The following is a 21,028-nucleotide window of genomic DNA, read 5'->3' as shown; positions in this document are numbered from 1 at the left end:
CTGCTGTCGCGGCCAGACAGCCTTTAACATTGACTGGGGTGTTGAGTGCTATAAGCCTCGTTTATTGTCCTTATGCAGCTATATATGCGCAAGTCCTTCTAGGAATTTTGTGCAAAATTCAATTAAATCCAAGCAAATAGTTATAGACTGAGCTAAGATGCTTTCAAAATGTAATTTAATTTTCATTGCATTTTAGCAGCAACAATATGTGCCAATTGTTGATAAACAATAGCATAGACACAAACTGTCGCTCTATTTTGTGCAGACTGCAATCGATTAAATCTTAGACTTTACAGCGAGTGGCTAGCGGGGCGTATGCGCGACGAACCATTTGCTGATTGATTGATTGATTGCTGCAGAGCCTAGTAGAGTGCCAAAGGTGTATTCAACTCTGAGTGTAATCGAGCGTTGGCAGAGCATGTCTGTTGCTTTTGAGACACATCTAAGTGGTTGACAGACACAAAATATATATAAATCTCAAATTAAATGTAAATTTTGCAATGATTTATTAATAAATACAAATGCTAAGCTGTAACTTTTTTAAAGTTAGAAAGCCAAATGAGGCCGCTTTGAAGCTGTATTCAATTTAAAATTCTTTTTAATACATGACGTGACGTATTCTAAGGAATGTTGCCCCCCTTTTCAGCTCAATGCAATGCGCTTCGTTTGATTCAATTGTAAACGGCGCTCGAATTGAATTTGTCGCTCAACAACAACAACAAATAAAAAGAAGAACAAAACCCACACGCGCTGCTCACATTTCCAATTACATTTACAGCTAAGCCTTGGATGCAGGGAAATTCAAGCTGCTGACACCCACACTGCTGCTGCTGCCAAACTGAACGTAGCACAATAGCTTAGCAACAATTGTTTATATTTTGAGAAATTATAATGAATCTAATAATCAACTTATTGTTGCTCTGGGCAACGAGTCATGTCCACGCCCACGCTACGCTGCAGCTGCATCGTGTGCCGCTGCATCGATTCCCCTCAGCGCGTAATCGCTTCGAGCACTTTGGCATACGCATGGATCGGCTGCGTCTCAAGTACAGCTTTAAGGCCCATCCAGACGAAATACACAGCGAGCCTTTGAGCAATTATTTGGATGCACAGTACTTTGGACCCATAAGCATAGGCACGCCGCCGCAAACATTCAATGTGATCTTTGACACCGGCTCTGCTAATCTGTGGGTGCCCTCGGAGAGCTGCGCCAGCATGTTGGCCTGCAAGATACACAGACGCTACAATGCCAAACGATCCAGCAGCTTCAAGCGCAATGGCAAGCAGTTTGCTATACACTATGGCTCTGGTAGTCTGGCGGGTTATCTTTCCCAGGATACAGTGCGTGTGGCCGGCTTGGAGATACAAGATCAAACCTTTGCGGAGGCTACGTTAATGCCGGGACCCATCTTTCTGGCAGCCAAGTTTGATGGCATCTTTGGCTTGGCTTACCAAAGCATTTCCATACAAAAGATTAAGCCGCCATTCTATGCAATAATGGAACAGCAGCTGCTGCCGCGTCCAGTGTTCTCTGTGTATCTAAGTCGGCGCTCCAGTCGTCGTCAGGGCGGCTTTCTCTTCTTTGGTGGCTCCAATCCGCGCTACTACAATGGCAACTTTAGCTATGCGCCGGTAACGCACCGCTTCTATTGGCAGGTGGAAATGGAAGCAGCGCGCATTGGACGTCTGGAGTTATGCCAGCATGGCTGCCAAGTCATCATAGACACAGGCACTAGCTTTCTAGCCGTGCCCTATGAGCAGGCTATACTCATAAATGAATCCATCAATGGCACACCCGCTGCCTATGGCCAGTTCAGCATACCCTGCGACAAGGTCTCGAGACTGCCCATGTTAACCTTTCATTTGGGTGGCAAACGCTTTCAGCTGCGCGGCGAGGATTACGTTTTCCATGATATGTATGCGGATCGAGCTGTCTGCGCTTCAGCTTTCATTGCTGTGGACTTGCCTTCGCCCAGTGGTCCACTCTGGATCTTGGGCGATGTTTTTTTGGGCAAGTATTATACAGAGTTTGATATGGGCAAGCATCGCATTGGCTTCGCCGATGCCAGGGCTTAACGTTGTTTTCAGTTTTTATTTTTATTTTGCGTTTTGTTTTATTAAATGCGGCAAGCAAATTTTATTTTAAGATGGCAGCATGAAAAAAAAAACGCTTGGGGCTGGGCACAGCTGAAAAAAAAATGCCTTACTTTATTATTTTATTACGTCAGCTCTGATTGTGGGCGACAGCTAATCAAAAAGAAGAGAAAAAAACGCAGCTCGCTGCCAGGGAGACAAACTTGTGGCTGTAATTGATTCGCCTCAACTGTAAAATGTTGCGCTGCGGCAAAACTTAAAAATAAAATAAATCGCTTTAAATTTACGACTCACGCATTTGCCTTTTGCTCGCTGCTTTTGCCTCAGCCTGGGAGCCTTTAACGAGCGCTCGCAACAATTTCTTTTTGAGCCCCTGTTTTGCATGCAGTAGCCCCTAAGTGAAAGCGCCTTACATAAAGGAGTGCCGCTCTTTGGTATTTTTACACCCACGCATACATGCATACTTGACAGTTATCGCAAGAAATTTGTTTGCTTTACATGCCGACTATAATAAAAAAAACGCAAGAAAGAGACAGCGATATGGCACGCAAGCAACAGAAAATTTTGCGTGGCTCTAACTTAGCTGGAACTACAAATGTTTTTGCTTTGGTCTCTTTCAGTTAACTTGCAAGGCTTTTAGCATATTTTTGTAATAACATATTTCTTATATTGAATTGCGGCATACAATGTGCTCACATGTGCTACCCAACTTGCATTGCTAAAAAACTTTAATATATTATCAGTAATTTGCATTTTTATCGCAAGTTACTTTGGCCAAACTAAATCAAACGCTCTCAAGTTTGCACTAAAAGCATTTTGCTTTTAATTTACCTACTTGTATTACACAAAGCTGACAATCTGAAGTTTGCAGGCGAGTGTATATAGTTTAAGCAGAGCATGTTGCTCACATTTCGCGTTTGCACCACTCGCTCGCTTCACACTGTTTGCTTTGCGCAGTTGCTTTTGCTTTTGCTCTGGCTTACAAGGTCTCTTTTATTGATACTTGTTTTTTTGGGGCCGTTTGACGCTTGCTGCGCTGCTGTTGCTGACGCTGTCGCTTCTTCGTTGATTTTTTGCGGCTTTAAAAACTGTTTGACTTTGTTTGGCTAACCTTTTCGTTTTTATTTATTTAGCATTTTGCTTGGGTTGCCTCATAATTTGTGGCACAACAAAGGCAAATTCTTGTGGGTCCGCAGCATAATGAGTTGTCAGCCTCAACAAGTTGAAGACTGTTTCGTCTTTAAAGCGACACTTTAACATTTTAAGTCTAACAAATCGTTGGACTGGCAAAGTCTTTGCGGCAAATCTGTAGCATACATTTGAGCGCATCAAATAATTGTGCAACTTAAAAGACGCTAAACTGCCTCCTTGGGCGCTTAAGTAATATTGTAAATCGAATCAGCTGCAAGAGCCACACATCAACTGTAAAAGAAAAATGAACACTGTGCGCCCTCAACATTACCCTGGCAACTGTAGCCGCCTGGCAACTGCAAAGTGTCCCGGAGCTAAGTAATTGGCCAAGCAGCTTAAAGCTGCCACAGCTTAGCTCATTTGCCTAACAATAGTGTGGGCTGCGGCATTGAGATGATAAGCGAAGACAATGTAAAGTGGACAGTGGACTACTACTGGTGCTGACACTTGAATTAAATCATGCGATAAGATTAGGTGAGCCCACATTACTATGTAAATTTATATAGCTGGCTGGCTCGATGAGTTGCTGGCTGCCCTGTCGTTTTTTGTTATTAAAAATCTGGGCTAAGCCGACACAGGACTTGGCTAATGAGTCAATAAGCCAATTTGCCTGCAGCAAAGTTGACAGGCTCTAGGGTGGTGGGGGCAAACCGCTTAATTACTTGAATATGGCAGTTGATATGAGGCGTACGCTTTCTCTCTCTCTCTCTCACCCACTTTTTGTGGTTGTTTATGTTTGGCTTTGGGCTGTGGCCAGAACACCTGTCTATGCGCTTGTAAATGCCAATTAGTTCTCAGTCCTAAGGCAATTAAATTCATGCGTATGTGTGTGTGTGCCTGTAATCCTTGCACTTGCAATCACTGCAATTGAACTTTAGTGTCTGCTCAGCCTCAACGCAATTAGACTAAGTGCAAGCCCTTGACAGTCAGCCAGGCACATCATTTATCACAAAGCGTAATACTTTCGACATTAATCTTAGCTTAGCGTACAGCTACAATTTTGTTATTTTTTCTTCGCTAGAAAATGCCACCTACTTAAGTTTTTAAGCGCACGTCTCAGGTTCGCAGCTTGTAAGCACGTTGGACTATGGAGCAATTTAGCTGCAAAGCGGTCAAAAAGTTCGCTGAATCAAGCAACTATATGCTATAGCTATAGTTACTTTAAGTCATTAAAGCATAAGTTGATTAAATAGCTTAAATTTGCTTGCAATAAGAAAAGGTTGCACATACGCCCCATAGTACTTTTTGTACAGCTTCAAGGCCACTTATATGATACTTTCATGTGTTTATGTGTGCGTGTGTGTCATTTAGCAGTTTAACAAACAAACGTGTTTTACTTAAAACAGAGGCCATACCTTAATACGTGACGAATGTTAAACGTTCAATTTTATTGTCTATAAAATTTATAGCAAACATGTTCATTTAGCTTAAGCCAGATTAAAGGTAAGCAATGTGTTTTGCTTTGCTTTCAAGTCAAAGTCAGCGCAGTGAGCAGCAAAAATGCAAACATCGGCACTTTTTTATCAAAGCTTTGCAATTGAATGCACATAAAAAACGCAAAGCTAAAGCAATTTGCATGCAATTGCGCTTAATTTAAAATCAACTTAAGCATTTAAATAATTTAAAGTTGAAAACTTGTTATAAAACTTTGCTAATTGAAATAGTGTTTTGATAGTTTTAAACAAATGCAGCTTATTGCTTTTATTATTGCTTGCTGCTTGAATTTATGCGCGTTTATTACGTATACGCCACGCGGCTTAAGCTTTGACGTGAGGCTAACTAATTAGGCGCTATAATTACTTCAGCTTGGGCGCTCAACCAAATGCGCAATTCCCCAATGTTTCGTATGCATATAGACATGGGTATATGTGTGCCTCGAGCGGGCGCAGGATATTTTTTTTTTGTTGCCTGGCTTGGCTGTGTGACATGCATACTAATTAAGCAGCTTGTCATGGCTTTAAAATTTTTGGCGAAACATACGCCAGCAATGCAGCAGCGCAGCTTAAAATGGCCTCTGCAGCAAATATTGCTGCATAATGATCTAAAAGCTAATCAGGCGCAAAGCATTAGAGCGCCACGTTTGGCTTCAGTTTTGAATTTGAATTTGAATACACAAATGTGTTGCCTACTTTTTAACGCTAACGATGCAACATTAACTAAATGGCCTATTGCCTATTTATATATGCATAACACACAACTTGACGACTTTTCTATAGAAATCTCAACTATTTTGTGTACTATAATTTAAAATAACTTTCAACACCTTTTAGCTTGCGAGCGTATGTGTGTGTGTGTGTTTTGTACGTGTGCTGCTGACAGTTAGCCAAACTTTTTGGCGCCCTCGTGTCAGAAGCAAAAATGTTATTTCTAGCTAAACGAAATTTTTGCGTCAAAATCGAAAAAGTTGCAAGCGCGCGCGCAGAGCTTAGCCAACTAAATATATTTTTTTGATTAAAGCCAATGCAGTCAATTCAATTGTAGCTTATGCTTTCTTTGGCCTTTTGTCTTATTTTCTTATAGTTGCTTTGTGCAATTTAAATTCTCAACTTGCTTAATTTTTAAGCTAATAAAACAAAAAGGCTGCATTTGATTAGCCGTCATTAAGTCTACGAAAGAAAATTTGAGCTAAAAGTTTTGCAATGCGCGTTTGGACCTTTTAGTTTTTTTTTGTTGTACAACTTTAATACAATTGGAAACTATTCTGTCAATATAAGCACAACAAAAAAGAGAATTGAATTCATACGAGTGCAAATCCTTTAATCCAACACAATGCGGCTTAAAGCTTTCAGACAAATAGAATACTATTATTTTTAATTAAATCTATATAGAGCATATAGTTACCTTATCAGCCAACGCACAGCTTACCCAATTCAAATTGAACTTCTACATTCAAAATTAATTTCGTGCATAGTATATTCAATTCAATTACTTTTAATTGTTACAATGTGCGTACTTAATTGAACGTCGTTTATTTTGTATTTATATTAGCACTTGGAATAGCTTATTAACAGCCAATTAGTAAACTTGGTTTTGTTAGTTAGACGCACATCAATTTGGTTTAATAGCAATTTTCAATTCCAAGATTTTCGCATTTTACGCACAACTGTTGAGCAAGCTGACAACTGTTGATTAATAAAGTTGGCAACCAGCCAGCATTAAATTTACGCAAATCTGCAGCTTTCAACTTATAGCCTAAACATTTTAATATACGCTGCAAGCCATGTCTGCTAGCTTGTATTTCTTAGCTGAAAACTCTTGCATAAAATCAAAACAAGCGCCGTGTTGTCGAAGCTGAAGCTGAGACTGCTGGTCTAACTAATTGGTTAGCATGTTTGTATTTCATCAAAAGTTAAAGCTGCCGCAATGACTATAAACAACACACACACACACATAGAGAGATAGACAGCAGCAAAGCTTAAAGTGACATGGATAGAGCAAACGAGCGGGAGGCACAGCACAGCTTTAGCTTTGCTGCTATTCCGTGGCGCTTATAAAAAGTGCTGCGTGTGTGTTTGAAAGGGGGCGTGGTCATATGTCAGCTGTAGCTGCAGCTGCTGTGCTTTGATTTATGCGCTGCTGCAGTTTTGACAAAGTGCTTTTGACCTGACCGACGCAGAGAGGCCAACACAAAGATTGCCCTTCAGCAGCAGCAGCAGCAGCAGTTAGCATGTCCACGTAGGTGGACCGGGTATTGTCATTCTTTATTGGCAACTCAGTCGCACAAAGTTGTGTGTATTCTGACATTCCTTACATTTGTTGTTGTTGTGTCTTTTGTGCGCTGCTTACAACAAAAGCGTAAAGTTTCTGCGTTTTCTCTGTACTTGAGCTTGGAGCTTACCTGCCACAAATTTGCTTCACTGACTTCACTTCAACGGTTTGGCTATGTGCGCGTGGCAGGGTGGGGTGGGTTGGGGTTGGTTGTTAGGCTTTTTGAAGTGCGCTCATTTCGTTGTTACAAAATTGCTCAGTGAAAAGTCAAAGCTTAAGCAGCAGCAAGCAAAAATTAAAAGCGTAATGCTTAAATGTGGTAGCGGAAGTTTATTTTTTTATCATTTATAAAACACACACTTTGTATGTATATGTAGCTCAGCTGCTGCGCAATGCATTATGCAAATTGCCAATTAAATATGCCATAATTAACGCTTAAATGCTTTTTACGCACTTTGCTCACAAGTTGCCATAAAAAAATATCAAATATAAAAAACAAAACTTGCACATGTACGGCGAGCACATCATAAATATTGTATATTGAGCTGCAGCTGATTTGATGGGGCATGCTGCGGCGCCAGTTACAATGCCAAAGGCACTACGGAACAACAATAACAATAACAAACAACAATGGCCACCCACCGATCGCTGGGGAGTTTGTTTGCTTTCGACTGCATGACTGAGTCGATTTGGTTTTGCCAAGAGCAGAGCAGCACACACAGCAGAGCCGAGCAGAGCAGAGAAAGGTCGCCAATTCCCCAGTCGTTGCTGCCCTGCAACTTTTAATTTGCAAAATTTGTAACTAAAACTTTCACTGCGATATTTTGTTGGACTCACACAATTGCCCAGCAGGGCATGCCAGCAAGCTTTGTTTATAACAAAAGCGCGAGTTTTGTTTACAACTTGCTTATGCATAAATATAAACTCAAGTTGGGCAAGTCTTATCTTGTTTATTATTTATAAATTTAAGCGGTATGTATTTGGTCTATCAGTGGCTTAAAATTAAGTTTTGTTTGCTTCGCTTTTTTTTCGTTACTGTAGCAGCATTTATGGCCGCATATCCTTTGTTCAAAAAGGTTGAAAGGCTTGCACAGCTAAGTGCGCTACAAAATTCAACTATAAATTTATTATTGATAAGCAAATTTGCGCTAAAGTGTTTTTAGTTAATTTAATGCAAATGGAAACTCAGTGGGCGTAATTTCATAAACTATTTTTAGTTTAAATTCATTAGATTTGAATACTTGGCAACAATAAATAAATTTAAAATATAATTTGCATTTTAGCTTTCTTACAAACTCTTAGCTTAAATGCAAATAATTGTATGCAGCGTATATTTCAGTTGAGTACTCTTTCTCTCTCTCTCACTCTCTTTCGCTCTCCCTCTTTGGTAGCCATTTTTCATTTGCTGTAGTGAACGTAGAACAATTTCTGCCACGTTTTCTTTATTTTTTTGGCGTGTTGAGTGTGCTCAACAGCTATTTAGCATGTCTGTCGCATTTTCAAAAACTTTTGCTTTGCATTGAGTGCATACAAAATGAAATTAAATTTCAAATGCAGTTCAGCAATAGAGTTAACATTTTGTTGAAATTAAAGCACACACAGACACGCACACACAAATGCAATTAGATCAAAGCCCTGTCCAGTTTGCTTAGCCCGCATGTGATTAACTTGAGACAAAGTCAATAGCACACACGCCCACAAAACTGAGCGACAAACTCTTCCGTAGACACATCAAAGTGCCAGCGTTGCGTGTGTGTGTGTGTGTGTATGTATGTGTGTGTGCTTGGACTGAAAATGACAAACGGCATCCGCACTTGGATATCTTAGGAAGAACAAAATTGTATTTGTTAAGCGCTTGATGCGTGAATCCGTTGAGATTTGCTTGTGCCATTTGTTATTATTTATTTTGTTGCTGCCTTTTTTTCGCTATATAGTTAGCCTAGGGTTTTTTTTATACAAATTATGTGCAAAATTTGCAGCAATTGATATGCCTTGCTATACACTTTGCACTAGTAAAGGGTATAAAGAGTTGTGCAAACATAATGTAACATTATAATTGTCAAAGCTGAAAGTTTAGCAAATGCTAATGAGGCAAATAAAGATGCAGTTCAAACGTCTTTTCATATAGGCAGCTAAATATCAATACATGTTAGAGATATTAAATTTTTTCTTATGCATACTTTTCTTTACTTAGCTGCTAAAATTTTAGTGATTTTCTTAACAAAGTGTATCCCGTAGTCGTTTGCCGTCTTGCCACTTACCCCATTTGGTGGCCCCTTTTTTTCCCCGCTGCTAAACGAGGCGCATTTTGTTTTCATGTCAGCAGCAGCTCAGCGTAAAATATTTGTGGCAATCAGCAGGCGCTTGCCGCACAATGAACTTGCCACACCCCGCACCGCCCTGCAGCGCCACGCCCATAGAGTCAGACACTTCCGCTTGGGGTTTTTAAAAATTTGTGTGCGTGTTGTAAATTGAAATGCTTGCCAGCTTGGCTTTATATATATATGCATAATAAATCTGAAGTCTAAGCCGCCTTTTGGCCTGGCTCAAAATAGAAAGTACGCCTAGGCCGAGTACTTGCCACATGTGTGTGCAACCCAATGCCGTTGTATGTTGTCTTGGCGGAAAATAGAAAATGTAAACACTTGAAATTGAATTTTAATAACAATGTCGAACAGGCGAAATGCGCAAAGGCAAATGAAATATTTAATGAGACATTAATGCGCAGACAAAGTCATTTCTAATTAGAGGCAAGCCCGAAAAAGCTCAAATTATTTTTGGTAGCAGTAGCAGCAGCAACGAAAGAGAGGAAGAGCATATAGCAATGGCAAGTTTAACATACATATTAAATTCTGTAGCAAGACTTTCATTTTAAATGCAAATCAACGTCGCTCAGGTGAAATCGAAATCAATACCCGAAAAATCTGGTTGCTACCGAGGCCTGCTTCAAGGGCTTCTTTATGCCAACGTCGTTTGTTGCTCTTGCCACTTGCTCTTGCTACTCTCTCAAGTGTCGTGCTGTCAGCTGAAGGTTAAAAGCAAAGCCACGGCGTCAGCACTAAGCACAAAGTAAGTTCTTTTGGTTTTTGGGGCTGGCTTTCAATATGTCAAACTGATGGACTTGCTAAAGAAGGGTTTCCGTTATTGAACATGGCTTCATTATTTACAGTAATGTGTGTGATTGCTGCTAACAGTTTTTTAAGCATTTGGGAGTTGCGAAATTGATTGATGATTCAACTATAAATTATGCGCTTTGACATTGTCGCAGCTTTGACAACGTTTGACAGCGTTTACGTGGAAAATCTTTTAACAACGTTATGCTGAATATGAAAATGAAAATGATTTTTAAATGCAGCCATTTAACAAAATTAGCTAGAAAACGAAAATTAATTGCAGCAGCTGCTATATATATATTTATTTATGCATGCAACTTGCACTAGTAAAATGCTAGTTATAACATTAAATCAATTAATTGCAAATATAAACTTAATCAACTTTGCATAGTTTAACTCTAATTTATGTTTAAAGTCTAAATTAGCAAACATAAAAAGTTATTTGCATAAAGATAAAAAGCAAACTAAAGCATAGCTGAAAATGTGTGTGTGTGTGTGTGTGTAAATTAAAGCAGCAGCAGCAGCAGCAGTTGCATTGCCACAGGGCGTATGCGCAATATTGAGTACACTGCTTGTCAGCTTGCTCTTTTCCTTTTCTTTGCCTTTTTTTAATAAGCAGCAAGTTTTTGTGAGCAGTTTGCTTGCTTTTCATAGCTTTATAAACATAATTTGCCATATACAATGCAAGCAGACCCGCCCACACACACACACACACACACACGCAGGCATAATGAACTGCTGCCGACTACAAATTGACTTTATGCCTGAGATGCTGCAGCTGGCAATTTTATATGCTACTTATTACATTGTTGCAACTGCATGCATGTAGCTTATACGTCTGTGTGTGTGTGTGTTAAGCATTGCCTAGACAAGCAGCATTAATTAACAACAAAGGCAGCAAACAATGAAAAAACAAATTGCCAACAGTTGCCAAGTTGTGCCTTTTACTGCTGCAACTTACACGCACACACACAGTTATAGTTATTGTTACAGTTACATTTACAGCTGCATGAAAGTGCAAATTCTTGTTTTTTGGCCAAACGCACATGTGCATATGAAGATATATCATTATGACATGACTGTAATTTCATAACTCTGTCAAGTAATTTGAAATGCAAGACATGCCAAATGCCTCACAAAAGCTTTTCAGCTTGAGCTTATCAGCAATTGTATATGTAGACTATGTTTGTGGGCGGCTTAATTGCTTAAGGTCGCAGCAGAGTACAGTGAGTATACGCTGGAATGAATATATATGTTAGAGACTCTCTAAAATATTTATATTACAGAGCAGACACAGATGCTTCCATTAGAGGTGTGTGTAGCTATTTTTAGACAATTTCTTTTCATGGTATTCAGCCTCAGACTGCACCTCCTACGTTTTGGTTAATCTCTCTAGACATTGCTTTGGCAGTCTTAATTGCATTTCTCTGGAATTAATCTGCCACTTTAATTAATAAACATTAAAAGCAATCGTAAACTTAACAAGCAAGCAACTAGTTTTAATTAGCCCACATTTACTGTTTGCATTTGCAAATTTGAGTGATAAATAAATGCTAAAGAATTTCTGGCACCACAGGACTGTCTGTGGCTGCCGGCATAGCTTTGAAGCAGACATATGTTATTCAAAGTTTCTTGGAGCTCATGAAATTTTTATATGGCCAACAAACGAGCTGCAATTGCTGCTGCTGCTGCTGAAAGTTGTGTGAGCGTCAAGCGCTTTGATGTGCCCAGCACACTTGAGCACTCAGCACTTTTGGTCTTTAATTTATAAGCAAAAAATAAGAGTGCATTAAATAGCTGCCAAGGCTAAGACAGCTATGCATGGCTTATGAGTGTGCGAAAGGATTGGCAAACTTTTGATTCGCCATTTGTTATCTGTAAGCTTAAGTTGCGGCAGCCATTGTTTGGGCCGCAATCTATCTTCATTTTTGTTTGAGCGCACTAAAACAAAGGTCCATAAACTTTGGGCCAGCCCACAAGCACAAAGTATTGCCTAATCATTACGCTTAAATGAGTCGACGGCTTGCTAAGCCCACTACACTTAAACAAAAGGGTTCAAAGGCAGCAGCTTGAAAAATTCTGTATAAAAATGTATAAATATTTTAAAGCATAATGCATAAGAGCAAAACTTTCAAGTCAATATTTTAGCCGCATATTTATTTTTAAGCTAAGCGCTAAGCTCTTAGCTGTAACTAGCGCCATTTGTTGAACAAACTAAAATTGTAACTTGAGCATAAACAAAACAAAAAGAAGAGCGCGCACCCTGCAGACAAGTTTACCTTACAAGCTGTTCGTGTGTACGTGTGTGTGTGTGCAGAGTGTTTAAACTGGCAAACACTTAACAAGCAGCAACTGTCAACTGTCAGTTGACAGCCGACACCTGACAGAGCCATAGGGTAGCTTGGGCTTGGGTAGTCTTGTCTAGCTAGGCTGCCAGTGCTTGGGCCCATTTGCCAAATTAGCTTGTGTGCCTGAATGCCAAAAAGGAAGTTGTAGCTGTTGGCGTGTTTTATAGTCATCTGCATATGGCGCAGCAGCAGCACCCGCTGTGACTGGCATAACAATAAAACCAAACAGCAGCCAGCCAATGTCTTTTCCATCTATATTTATATCTGTGTTAGTGTGTGTGTGTGTGTGGCTGCAGTTATTTACATTTGATTGCTTGCATAATGGCATAGTTTTCAATAAAGGGTGGAAATTGAAATTGCATTTGTTGGTTTTTATTGTGCTGCGTGTTATGTAGGGCGTAAGCGTAATTATTGTTTATTGTGTATATGTCACCCTGGTCTGGCATTCAACTCAATTATTGTTACGAGACTAAGCCAATTTAGCGCTGCTCACACCTTTAGTACACCTGATGATGTCTGCCCAGCGGCCTGCCTTTGTGGCACAAATGAAAGTGCAACCGCAAGTTGCAGCTGCAACTGCATTTGATGCCACTAGCATATACGACACCAGTGGTGCTCGTTGGCAACCACTGGCTGGCCATAAAGCTGCCATGCTGACAGCCAAAGTCACACGCCTTTTATGTGCTGCTGCCTTACTTAGTTGGGCGCTTGGGCAATTCTGCAAATGACATTGCCACGTTTCTTTTGCTGCTTTCCAGCTAACTGTTAATGATGATGACAGACAGTGAGAGAGTCAGACAGGCATTTTGGCCCAAATCAATTTTCATGGCACAAACGCAACGCAACGCAGCGTGTAAATTGTTAAGTGTGTGTGCTTCAAAATGTCAAATTGAACATGCAGCAGTCAGCCCGTCAAAATTCAATTTTAGCTCTCGATAAAGTGGCACTAACTGTGCGAAATTTCAATCGCATAATTAAGACTAATGGAACAGACTGTATATTGAAAATCAAGCAATTTGCGCTTGTTTATCTTTAATATTTCATGCCAAAAAGGGTTTGTTAAGCGGCAAAACAATAAATAGTTGCTTTTGTGCTTTCTAAATTAGTTTCTTGACTTGTTGTGCCATTTATATATATAGCACAACGATATGATCTTTAAACGCTGTCTATTTCATGCGTAGTTTCAGTTTAAGCCACTCCTAGTTGTGCTAATTCCACTATTCAAGAAAAAAAAATGGACGCAGCAGAAAAAAACTGGTATCTGCTTTTAGGCGCTGCGAGCATAAAATCGCTTTTGTTTGCTGTCACTGGCGGGCGGCGCGCACGCTGTTAATTACACTGCAAAATACAAAAACTAAAGACTCGTCAACGCATTAAGTGTGACGTCATGGCGACTGCGTAAGAGTGAGCACTAAAAGCTTGTGCATTGGCATTCCATTCCAATTCATTTTATTTGCCAGCGTTTATTTGCCTGTTGTAGTTCTTGTTGTTGCTGTTGCTGTTTTTGTTGTTCTGGCCACGAACAATCTCACAATGCAAATATTTGTGCTGCAAAAAATATGTAAATCAAACACGCCCCCCACGCCCATACTCGCGCCTTTATGCACTCGCACTCATATTGATTTCAGCAGCAGTTTGGATTAAAAAAGAATAAAACAGACACACACAGACAAAGCTGCAGTTGAGAGATTGGCAGCGCTGACCAAGAGCTTTAATAATAAATTTATAACAAATGTCAAAGTGCGCGGCGAGCAGAGCAGCAAATGAATGTGCGCCATTTGTCTAGCCGGACATTAAGGCGGCGATTTAAGCAGCTGAATGCCAATTGAACGGGCACGAGCGACAAACAAGAAAAAGAAAAGCACCCAAGCAGCAGTGGAAGCTGTGACAGCGAAAGTAATGAATGATGTGGGTAACATACATATGTTCGAGCTAGCCACATAAATAGTTTAATTTACTGCAGGGACATAAAATACGAAGAACTAACGTCCAATTGCATTTGTTGCAATTACAGTTACAGTTGTAAACATGCTTGAACTTGTCCACTAATTAGTTTGCTCGGACATTACAAGCGGAGCTCAACAAGCGTAAGACTAATTGCTGCTCTGCGATTTGAAATAGCAGTTAATATAGTTATAGCTTTCCGTCTTTGTGATTTCATGGCTGATATAACGAATACGTACACATATAAGCTCATATAGTGGATGAGCACTAACTATGAGTACTCCAGCGAACTACAGTAAAACTTAATTACAAACGCTTAAGTAATTAAAGCAGCCTAAACTACCAATAGCAATTGTATTTAGCTTTCATTTCACGCTTACGGCCAATTAAAGCCATTTGCCCTATAAAGAACAAATACAAAGTATTTAATCGGCCATAAATTGTGTTCCTAACGTGCAAAAGTTTTTAAACTGCCAAGCGTCAGCGAATATGAAAAGGATTTTACAACCAAATGAAACGACAGATTTACAGTTGCCAGCAGTATTGGCAGTGGGAGTGGGAGTGGATGCAGTGGTGGTGGTGGTGTCTTTCGCACGAACAGCTTTGTCATGTGGCAGGCAATCAAACGCTTGCCCCAAAAGTCATGCAGCTATAAAATGGTAAAATAAACGTGCTTACGGGCAATAAATTTTTCACACTTGGTTATACATATGATTGATGCGAGTTCAATAGCGTACTCTCTCTCACTCTCTCTCTCTCTACTGCTCTCGCTCATTCTCTTTACTGCTTAAAAATTATACAATTAGCAAATGTTTATTGCATATTGCAGGCAATTGCAATTGGTATTCATTTACTCGTATTTAGTTTATTTGTATGAAGAAGAAATTTCAGCGTGTCCTACGCTTGTTTGTATATGTGCCTGGGTGTATGTCGATGTGTGTGTGTGTGTGTTTGATTGTGTGTAAGGGGCTTGGACTCTAGTGTGTAGTCTCAATAATTATCTCCTGCGTATCTAGATCCGGCACAGAGAACTTCATAGGTAAATAATCGTCATGCATCTGTGCCATCTGATTTACATCCAGCTGTGCATTCTCTTCATGGCATTTGGCCTCATGTTTCTCATAGTCCACAAAAGTCTCAAAGATGGCGCGACAGACCATGCACTCAAAGAAACTACTGCAAATCACGTGAGTATTATTAACAAATGTTTTTAGTTTATGCTTTAATAACTTACGGTTTTTGCTCCGCTTCGAGACGCTCTCGCGCCATCGCCGTAGCTGCTTGTATGGAGCCAGGCACGTCAACATCGACGCCTTCTTTTATGTGCGACTGCAAGTGTCGCTTGAAGTTGGACAGCTGGGTAAAGCCCTTTTCGCAGTAGGTACATTGATAAGGCTTGGCGTTTAGATGTCCCAGCTTGTGTTTCTTTAGGTTAACCAATTGGGAGAAGTAGCGTCCGCAGCGCTGACAACGGAACGGTTTCTCGCCGGTGTGTGTCATCTTGTGCCGCTTCATATTGCTCTGCTGCGTAAAGGATTTGTTGCAGAAGTTGCATTGAAACGGACGCTCGCCGCTGTGTACGGCGTAGTGTCGTTGCAAGTTAACTGCCTGCGCGAACGCCTTGGAGCAAATCTGGCAGACAAATGGACGCACATCGTTGTGCACCTTCATATGCCGATCCAAATTGCCGCTGTTGCAGAAACTCTTGGCGCATAGCTTGCACTCGTAGGTAGTCTTGTTGTGATTGTGCACCTCCTGCCTGTGCAGCGTTTGATCTCGTTTGCTCTTGAATGTCTGCATAACACGTAGTAGTTTGATTACAGTTTAGTTGTTTAGTTCAATGGGTAATGGCCAAAGACTTACGCGATCGCAGCGCTTGCAGCTGAACTGATTGACCACCGTCTCGTCGTATTCCACCGGGATGGCCGCCATTGTGGGCGCTGCTACAGCATTGATTCGTTGCGTTTATATAGTCTGCGGCATACAATTATTAGCTTATAGCTAGCTGGTTAGCAAAACTCACTAAAAAGTTGCTTAATTCTTTCTATGTAATCTACAATTCGCGTCTTAAAAAGTCATATGGTACTAGTGATGTGCAAAATTGTATTGATAAGCCACTCGATAACACAAGCGATACATCGTTGCATGTTATTTGTATAAAAACAATACAAAAATGTATGAACGTTAATCTTATTTTTATTTTATTTAATTACTTTACTAATTTCCTTAAATTTACTCAAAATATCTGTTAGAAAATGACACTTTATTATATCGATGGGCATAATATTTCAATATAATCGAATGATGTGACAGTTATCGTTGCCCCACCGCCACTTTAGGGTTATCGTAAACAAACTGCAGCCCTGGTCTTATTTCTAATTTTTATTGCACAAATGCAGAGATAACTAAGAATTTTGTTCGTTTTGTGAGTTAGAGACGTACCTAGTGCAATGGCTACCTATTCCAACCAGCACTGGCTGCTCTCGCACATACGGAACTCGTTCATCTCCACGGACGACACCGGTATCTGTGAGACAGTCATGCTCAGTGATGATATGCCCAAGCAATATCTGCGGAAGTTCCAGGCCGCCGCCAACGCCCAAGCTGCTCAGGGCACCACACAGGATGGCTATCGGCGTGCACAGCAGCGTCATCAGCAGCAGCAACAGCGCAGGAGCACAGACACTGCCAGCTCTTTACCTTCACAACATGTGCCGCCTCGCATAGCAGATGCGCCGTTTCATGACGTGGATTTTGTTTGCTATCCGGGGCTGGATCTGAGTGATGATGAAGATCTGGACACTTCCACGCACTCGTTTGACATACAAATGTATCCAGAGGTGGGTGCCCATCGCTTTCGCTCTAATACAGCGCAGAAACTAGAGAAATTGGACATTGCCAAGCGAAAGGCGGCACGCATTAAAAGTGTTAACTACAATGAGGAGGCGCAGCCACCACAGCGTCAGGACTTCTTCAAGCGCAAGCAGCTGCCGTCAAAGCCTGCCAAGCAAGCCACAACGGAGCCAGCCGAGCAACAGCAGTCCAAACTAACGGCGCAGCTGGCCAGGAGTCCACAGCAGACGCAGAATCGTTTTATGGAGTATGCACGCTTCGATGGCACGGCTCAGGTAGGCATGCCGACCAAACGCATTAATGTATACGTCAATATGCTGCCGGAACCGGAGCGTAACTATCCGCTGAAAATCTGCGTGCTGTCGACAGCCAAAATTATTGAGGTCATAGGCCTGGTGTGCTACAAAGCGAGTCTGCAACATCCGGATGTACTGCAGCTGAAATCCGTGCAGCATTATGCGTTGTATATGACGGAGGACAACGATGATATGGACGACTTTCCGCCGCTGGACAATCGCGAACCCTGCTCCAAGTTTGGCTTTTCACATTTGACGCTCGCCGAGCGTCGTCCCCTTGCACCTGTTACCCGCATCGATTATCATACCCAACCTGGCACCAAGTCCATGACTTCCGAGGAGGAGGACAAGGGCGCGCTGGCTGATGCCGCCGTTCAGGCGCTGCAGCACATCAGTCTAAACGGCGATGTGCCCGACTCTGCTGCATCAGATCAGCTGGACCAGGTGAAAGCCTACGAGCAGAGTCTGCTCAACCACAGTGACATGATGGAGGCGCCCATTTCCGCCAGCTATAGGCTCAGCCTTATCGATAAGCGATTCTTTAAGTGCGACGTCAATCTGGTCGTCTGCTGGGAACGCATAGAGATTGATCAACTAAAGAATGTCAAGTTCTGGACGCAAAAGAAGTTTGTCTCCACGCCCATTGAGTTTGTGGCCTACTGTGAGATTGTGGAGCAGAAACAACTAAAGGCGCTAATGCGCATCTGGCTAAAAGCCAAATCCAACAGTGGACTTGCCACCAGCTGCACCTCCGCGCCGATGGACGCCAGCAGCATGACGCTAAATACAAGCAGCGCTTCACCTAGTAGTCCGCCCTTTGGCGGCTCACCATTTGGCCTCTTCGGCGGCCAGACCATTCGCTTTAAGCACTATGATTTTGATACGGATGTGCATACGGCGGAGAAGATCTGCCGCAAACTGAACTGCATACTGGTCATGCGTGCCAGCGAGCTGCGCAAGGAGTTCCTGCGTCTACGCCAGCGACAGACGTCGGTAACGTCAGCTGGCTCCAGCGCCAAAAAGCAGCTCAAGCTGTAGTATTTCATACCCCCTGTCCCTGCCCCAACTCCAATCCCTACATTACCCACTCACTCGCCTCAAACGCTGTTTGTATGTATTTTAGTTGCTAAACTATAGGCCCGAGCATGTGCTGCACACGCTCGCCGCATAGTCTATAAGTATTTATTTATTGAAGTGCAAAAATAAATAAGCATCAAAGTTCACGATTATGTTGAAATACAAAAGTAAGAAATGTGTTCTAAGCTCTGACATTGAAACACTTACGCACCCCGTGTGAGAGCAGCGAAAGTCAACTGGCAGGGCTCTCTCTTTGCTTTTTGCGTTATGAGACCCAGCTGCAAGTATTGCCATTACCAAAGCGCTGCACAAGTGCATGCTCAACTCTGCAAGTAGTCATGATCAGCAAGTGCAGCTGGGTGGGCGGCACTCACTCTCTTTCGCTTGCGCGCTCTCTCTCTCTTTCTATTGGCACTCACTTCCGCAATTGGGCAGCCTTAAGCTTGTGGAGCAGCTGTCGGGTGGGGCGCGCACAGTGATTGCTATATTTCCGTTTAGCGTGGCTCGTTGACATTGCAATTGTCTGTAATCAATGTGCAATTAATCTAACAGACCCCCAGACGGTTCGGGGACGTGACTGGGTCGTGCTAACGGCTAATTCGTTAATGTTATTTATAGCCACGATAAATGTCTGTTTGTAGCTGGCGCCTATTAAGCAACTGCTTTAAGCACAATGTGCCGTTAGAATTATGACAGATCTGTGTGAATAATAGTACCAGGCAGAGTGAGTGTGCTGTTTTGTTCTAAGGCCAAGGTTATCTTGGCTAAAACAAAAGCGTTTTCACTGACAGCAAATTGACAATTGAGGCCAACGGTGCGCATGATGCTGCTGTTGATATGTCTATATAAAGCTGTGCCTGAACAGGTCATGCTATGATTCACATTATGTTTATGTTTAATAAAGCTTACATTTTAGTTTGTTGCAGGCATTTAAAAGAAATGTTGCTTTAGCCGTGCTCTATGATATTCCATAATGTTGCCCCTAAGAATGGTTTGCACGTTATCGTTACCGTTGGCAGCATAAAAGTTCAAGTACGCCGTAAACTCAGTTTCAGGCAAAAACGCTGGAAATCCATCAAGGCAGCTGACATTGTGAAAGTACAGTTGACCCTAAAATGCAAAGATTTTAGCAAATATTCAATTGATTTTTAGTACACACCGGTGCAACGGGACAACGACGTGCCAGATTGCTGTCTTTTAGCATATTCTTGAGTACAATGCCCACAAGTCTATTCTGCGCCACACCATCGCGCAGCAGCTTGCAGCCATCTAACTCGGACTCGAACAGCACCATATCAGTTTTAGTTGCAAGCATGCGAGGCACCACAAGCTTGTACTTGAGCCGCACGGCTTCCACAGTTGAGCTCAGTTCAAAGTCTGCACTGAGCCATTGCTCATTTGTAGAATCTACGCGACAGCTGACGTTCTTCACTATACCCCAGTGGTTAAAGCAATCAAATTGACGCCACTGCACCACATAACGCGACATCTGTAGCACATATAAAAAATATAGTTACAGTAGCTTGAATTATGCAAAACATACGCGTGCAGCTTCCAGATAACCTAAGCAGAGCATTAAGCAGCAGCAAAGCGCAGTGAACTTCGCCATGTCTATATAACAACTAAGCCCTAAATATAATTTAGTCATTAGCTATATTGTAAATAAAATTAAAAACTCATTAATAACTATTTAGGCAAATGCTAATTGAAATATGTTTTTAATAGCATGCGGCACACTGTGCGTATGCGTTATCGATTGCTCTGTCTTTAAACGATTGACCCGACTGATAATGCTGGACTTTACAGTTCGGCGGCTTTGATTTATGCGCAGCTTGTGGCCGCCTTGACAGCCTGCAAAAGAAAAATGCACACAATTTGTCAAAAAACAGAAACCGAACAACAAATTTCAATGAGCATAGAATTTATTAGCGGCAAGTGTGCAGCGAAACAAATTACCTTCAATATCTGTTGTTAAATTTGTTTATTTTTTTTTCTGTTCGTTAATGAACTAAATTTGCGTTGCGCTTTAGTAGGCGTTGTGAGCAGAACATTTCTATTTGTAGTGCCAGCTTCATTATCAGCTCATTACTAAAGAGCGACGACAAGCACAGACATGCAGCGACAATATTAACGCTGTGGGTTACAAGGATGCAGCAAAAAAAAAACCAAACAACAACATTGTCGCTAAAGCTAATTGAAAGTCAATATAAATGCAATAAATTAATTAAAAATATAAAAACGCACACACACATGCACATAATGCTGACCTTGACATTGAAATCGAATGACAGACAAACCCGAACAGCAACAACAACAACTACAACTTATGAAAAGTTTACATATGAAAGTTGCCAGCATAGTGCAGTTTACATATGTATGTGTGTGGGAAAGAGACAGAGACACT

General features: G+C 41.4%; 4 protein-coding genes across 8 annotated transcripts; 2 read left to right on the top strand and 2 right to left on the bottom strand.

Annotated features, from left to right (window-relative positions):
- The first annotated feature begins 853 nt into the window (after positions 1-853).
- LOC108595670 (lysosomal aspartic protease) lies at positions 854-2,122 on the top strand. Its single transcript, XM_017980949.1, has one exon. The coding sequence runs from the start codon at positions 892-894 to the stop codon at positions 2,074-2,076; it is 1,185 nt and encodes a 394-aa protein (XP_017836438.1). The 5' UTR covers positions 854-891; the 3' UTR covers positions 2,077-2,122.
- A 13,030-nt stretch (positions 2,123-15,152) lies between these two features.
- On the bottom strand, positions 15,153-16,473 carry LOC108595552 (zinc finger protein 239). 2 transcript variants are annotated; one of them, XM_017980811.1, is made up of 3 exons: positions 16,262-16,473; positions 15,633-16,192; positions 15,153-15,571 (listed from the first exon to the last, which is right to left on the bottom strand). In XM_017980811.1, exons 1-3 carry the CDS (start codon positions 16,328-16,330, stop codon positions 15,376-15,378), a joined length of 825 nt encoding a protein of 274 aa, XP_017836300.1. In that variant the 5' UTR covers positions 16,331-16,473; the 3' UTR covers positions 15,153-15,375. The 2 variants fall into 2 exon arrangements, with proteins under 2 accessions (XP_017836300.1, XP_017836299.1); XM_017980810.1 differs by having other exon boundaries at positions 15,161-15,574.
- A 168-nt stretch (positions 16,474-16,641) lies between these two features.
- Positions 16,642-18,608, top strand: LOC108597655 (stress-activated map kinase-interacting protein 1). Its single transcript, XM_017984311.1, has one exon. It carries the CDS (start codon positions 16,849-16,851, stop codon positions 18,583-18,585), a length of 1,737 nt encoding a protein of 578 aa, XP_017839800.1. The 5' UTR covers positions 16,642-16,848; the 3' UTR covers positions 18,586-18,608.
- Positions 18,609-19,129: 521 nt separating this feature from the next.
- LOC108597656 (maker124) lies at positions 19,130-20,710 on the bottom strand. 4 transcript variants are annotated; one of them, XM_017984313.1, is made up of 5 exons: positions 20,581-20,706; positions 20,168-20,475; positions 19,784-20,113; positions 19,534-19,734; positions 19,130-19,147 (listed from the first exon to the last, which is right to left on the bottom strand). In XM_017984313.1, the coding sequence occupies exons 2-4, from the start codon at positions 20,270-20,272 to the stop codon at positions 19,555-19,557; spliced, it is 615 nt and encodes a 204-aa protein (XP_017839802.1). In that variant the 5' UTR covers positions 20,273-20,475; positions 20,581-20,706; the 3' UTR covers positions 19,130-19,147; positions 19,534-19,554. The 4 variants fall into 4 exon arrangements, with proteins under 4 accessions (XP_017839802.1, XP_017839803.1, XP_017839801.1 ...); XM_017984314.1 differs by lacking the exon at positions 19,130-19,147 and having other exon boundaries at positions 19,532-19,734; positions 19,793-20,113; positions 20,581-20,710; XM_017984312.1 differs by lacking the exon at positions 19,130-19,147 and having other exon boundaries at positions 19,532-19,734.
- Between the last annotated feature and the right edge of the window lie 318 nt (positions 20,711-21,028).

This window comes from Drosophila busckii, chromosome 2R (assembly GCF_011750605.1).
Source record: "Drosophila busckii strain San Diego stock center, stock number 13000-0081.31 chromosome 2R, ASM1175060v1, whole genome shotgun sequence".
Taxonomy (NCBI): Eukaryota; Metazoa; Arthropoda; class Insecta; order Diptera; family Drosophilidae; genus Drosophila; species Drosophila busckii.
This window is presented reverse-complemented; position numbering and strand designations above follow the sequence as displayed.

Coding starts and splice junctions, on each gene's coding strand:
- LOC108595670 (XM_017980949.1), top strand. CDS start 892: ATGAATCTAATAATCAACTTATTGTTGCTCTGGGCAACGAGTCATGTC.
- LOC108595552 (XM_017980810.1), bottom strand. CDS start 16,330: ATGGCGGCCATCCCGGTGGAATACGACGAGACGGTGGTCAATCAGTTC. Junction 16,193..16,261: donor GCTGCAAGCGCTGCGATCGC/GTAAGTCTTTGG, acceptor CGTGTTATGCAG/ACATTCAAGAGCAAACGAGA. Junction 15,575..15,632: donor CTCGAAGCGGAGCAAAAACC/GTAAGTTATTAA, acceptor CGTGATTTGCAG/TAGTTTCTTTGAGTGCATGG.
- LOC108597655 (XM_017984311.1), top strand. CDS start 16,849: ATGGCTACCTATTCCAACCAGCACTGGCTGCTCTCGCACATACGGAAC.
- LOC108597656 (XM_017984313.1), bottom strand. CDS start 20,272: ATGACTAAATTATATTTAGGGCTTAGTTGTTATATAGACATGGCGAAG. Junction 20,114..20,167: donor GTTATCTGGAAGCTGCACGC/GTATGTTTTGCA, acceptor TATGTGCTACAG/ATGTCGCGTTATGTGGTGCA. Junction 19,735..19,783: donor GTCGTTGTCCCGTTGCACCG/GTGTGTACTAAA, acceptor TTTGCATTTTAG/GGTCAACTGTACTTTCACAA.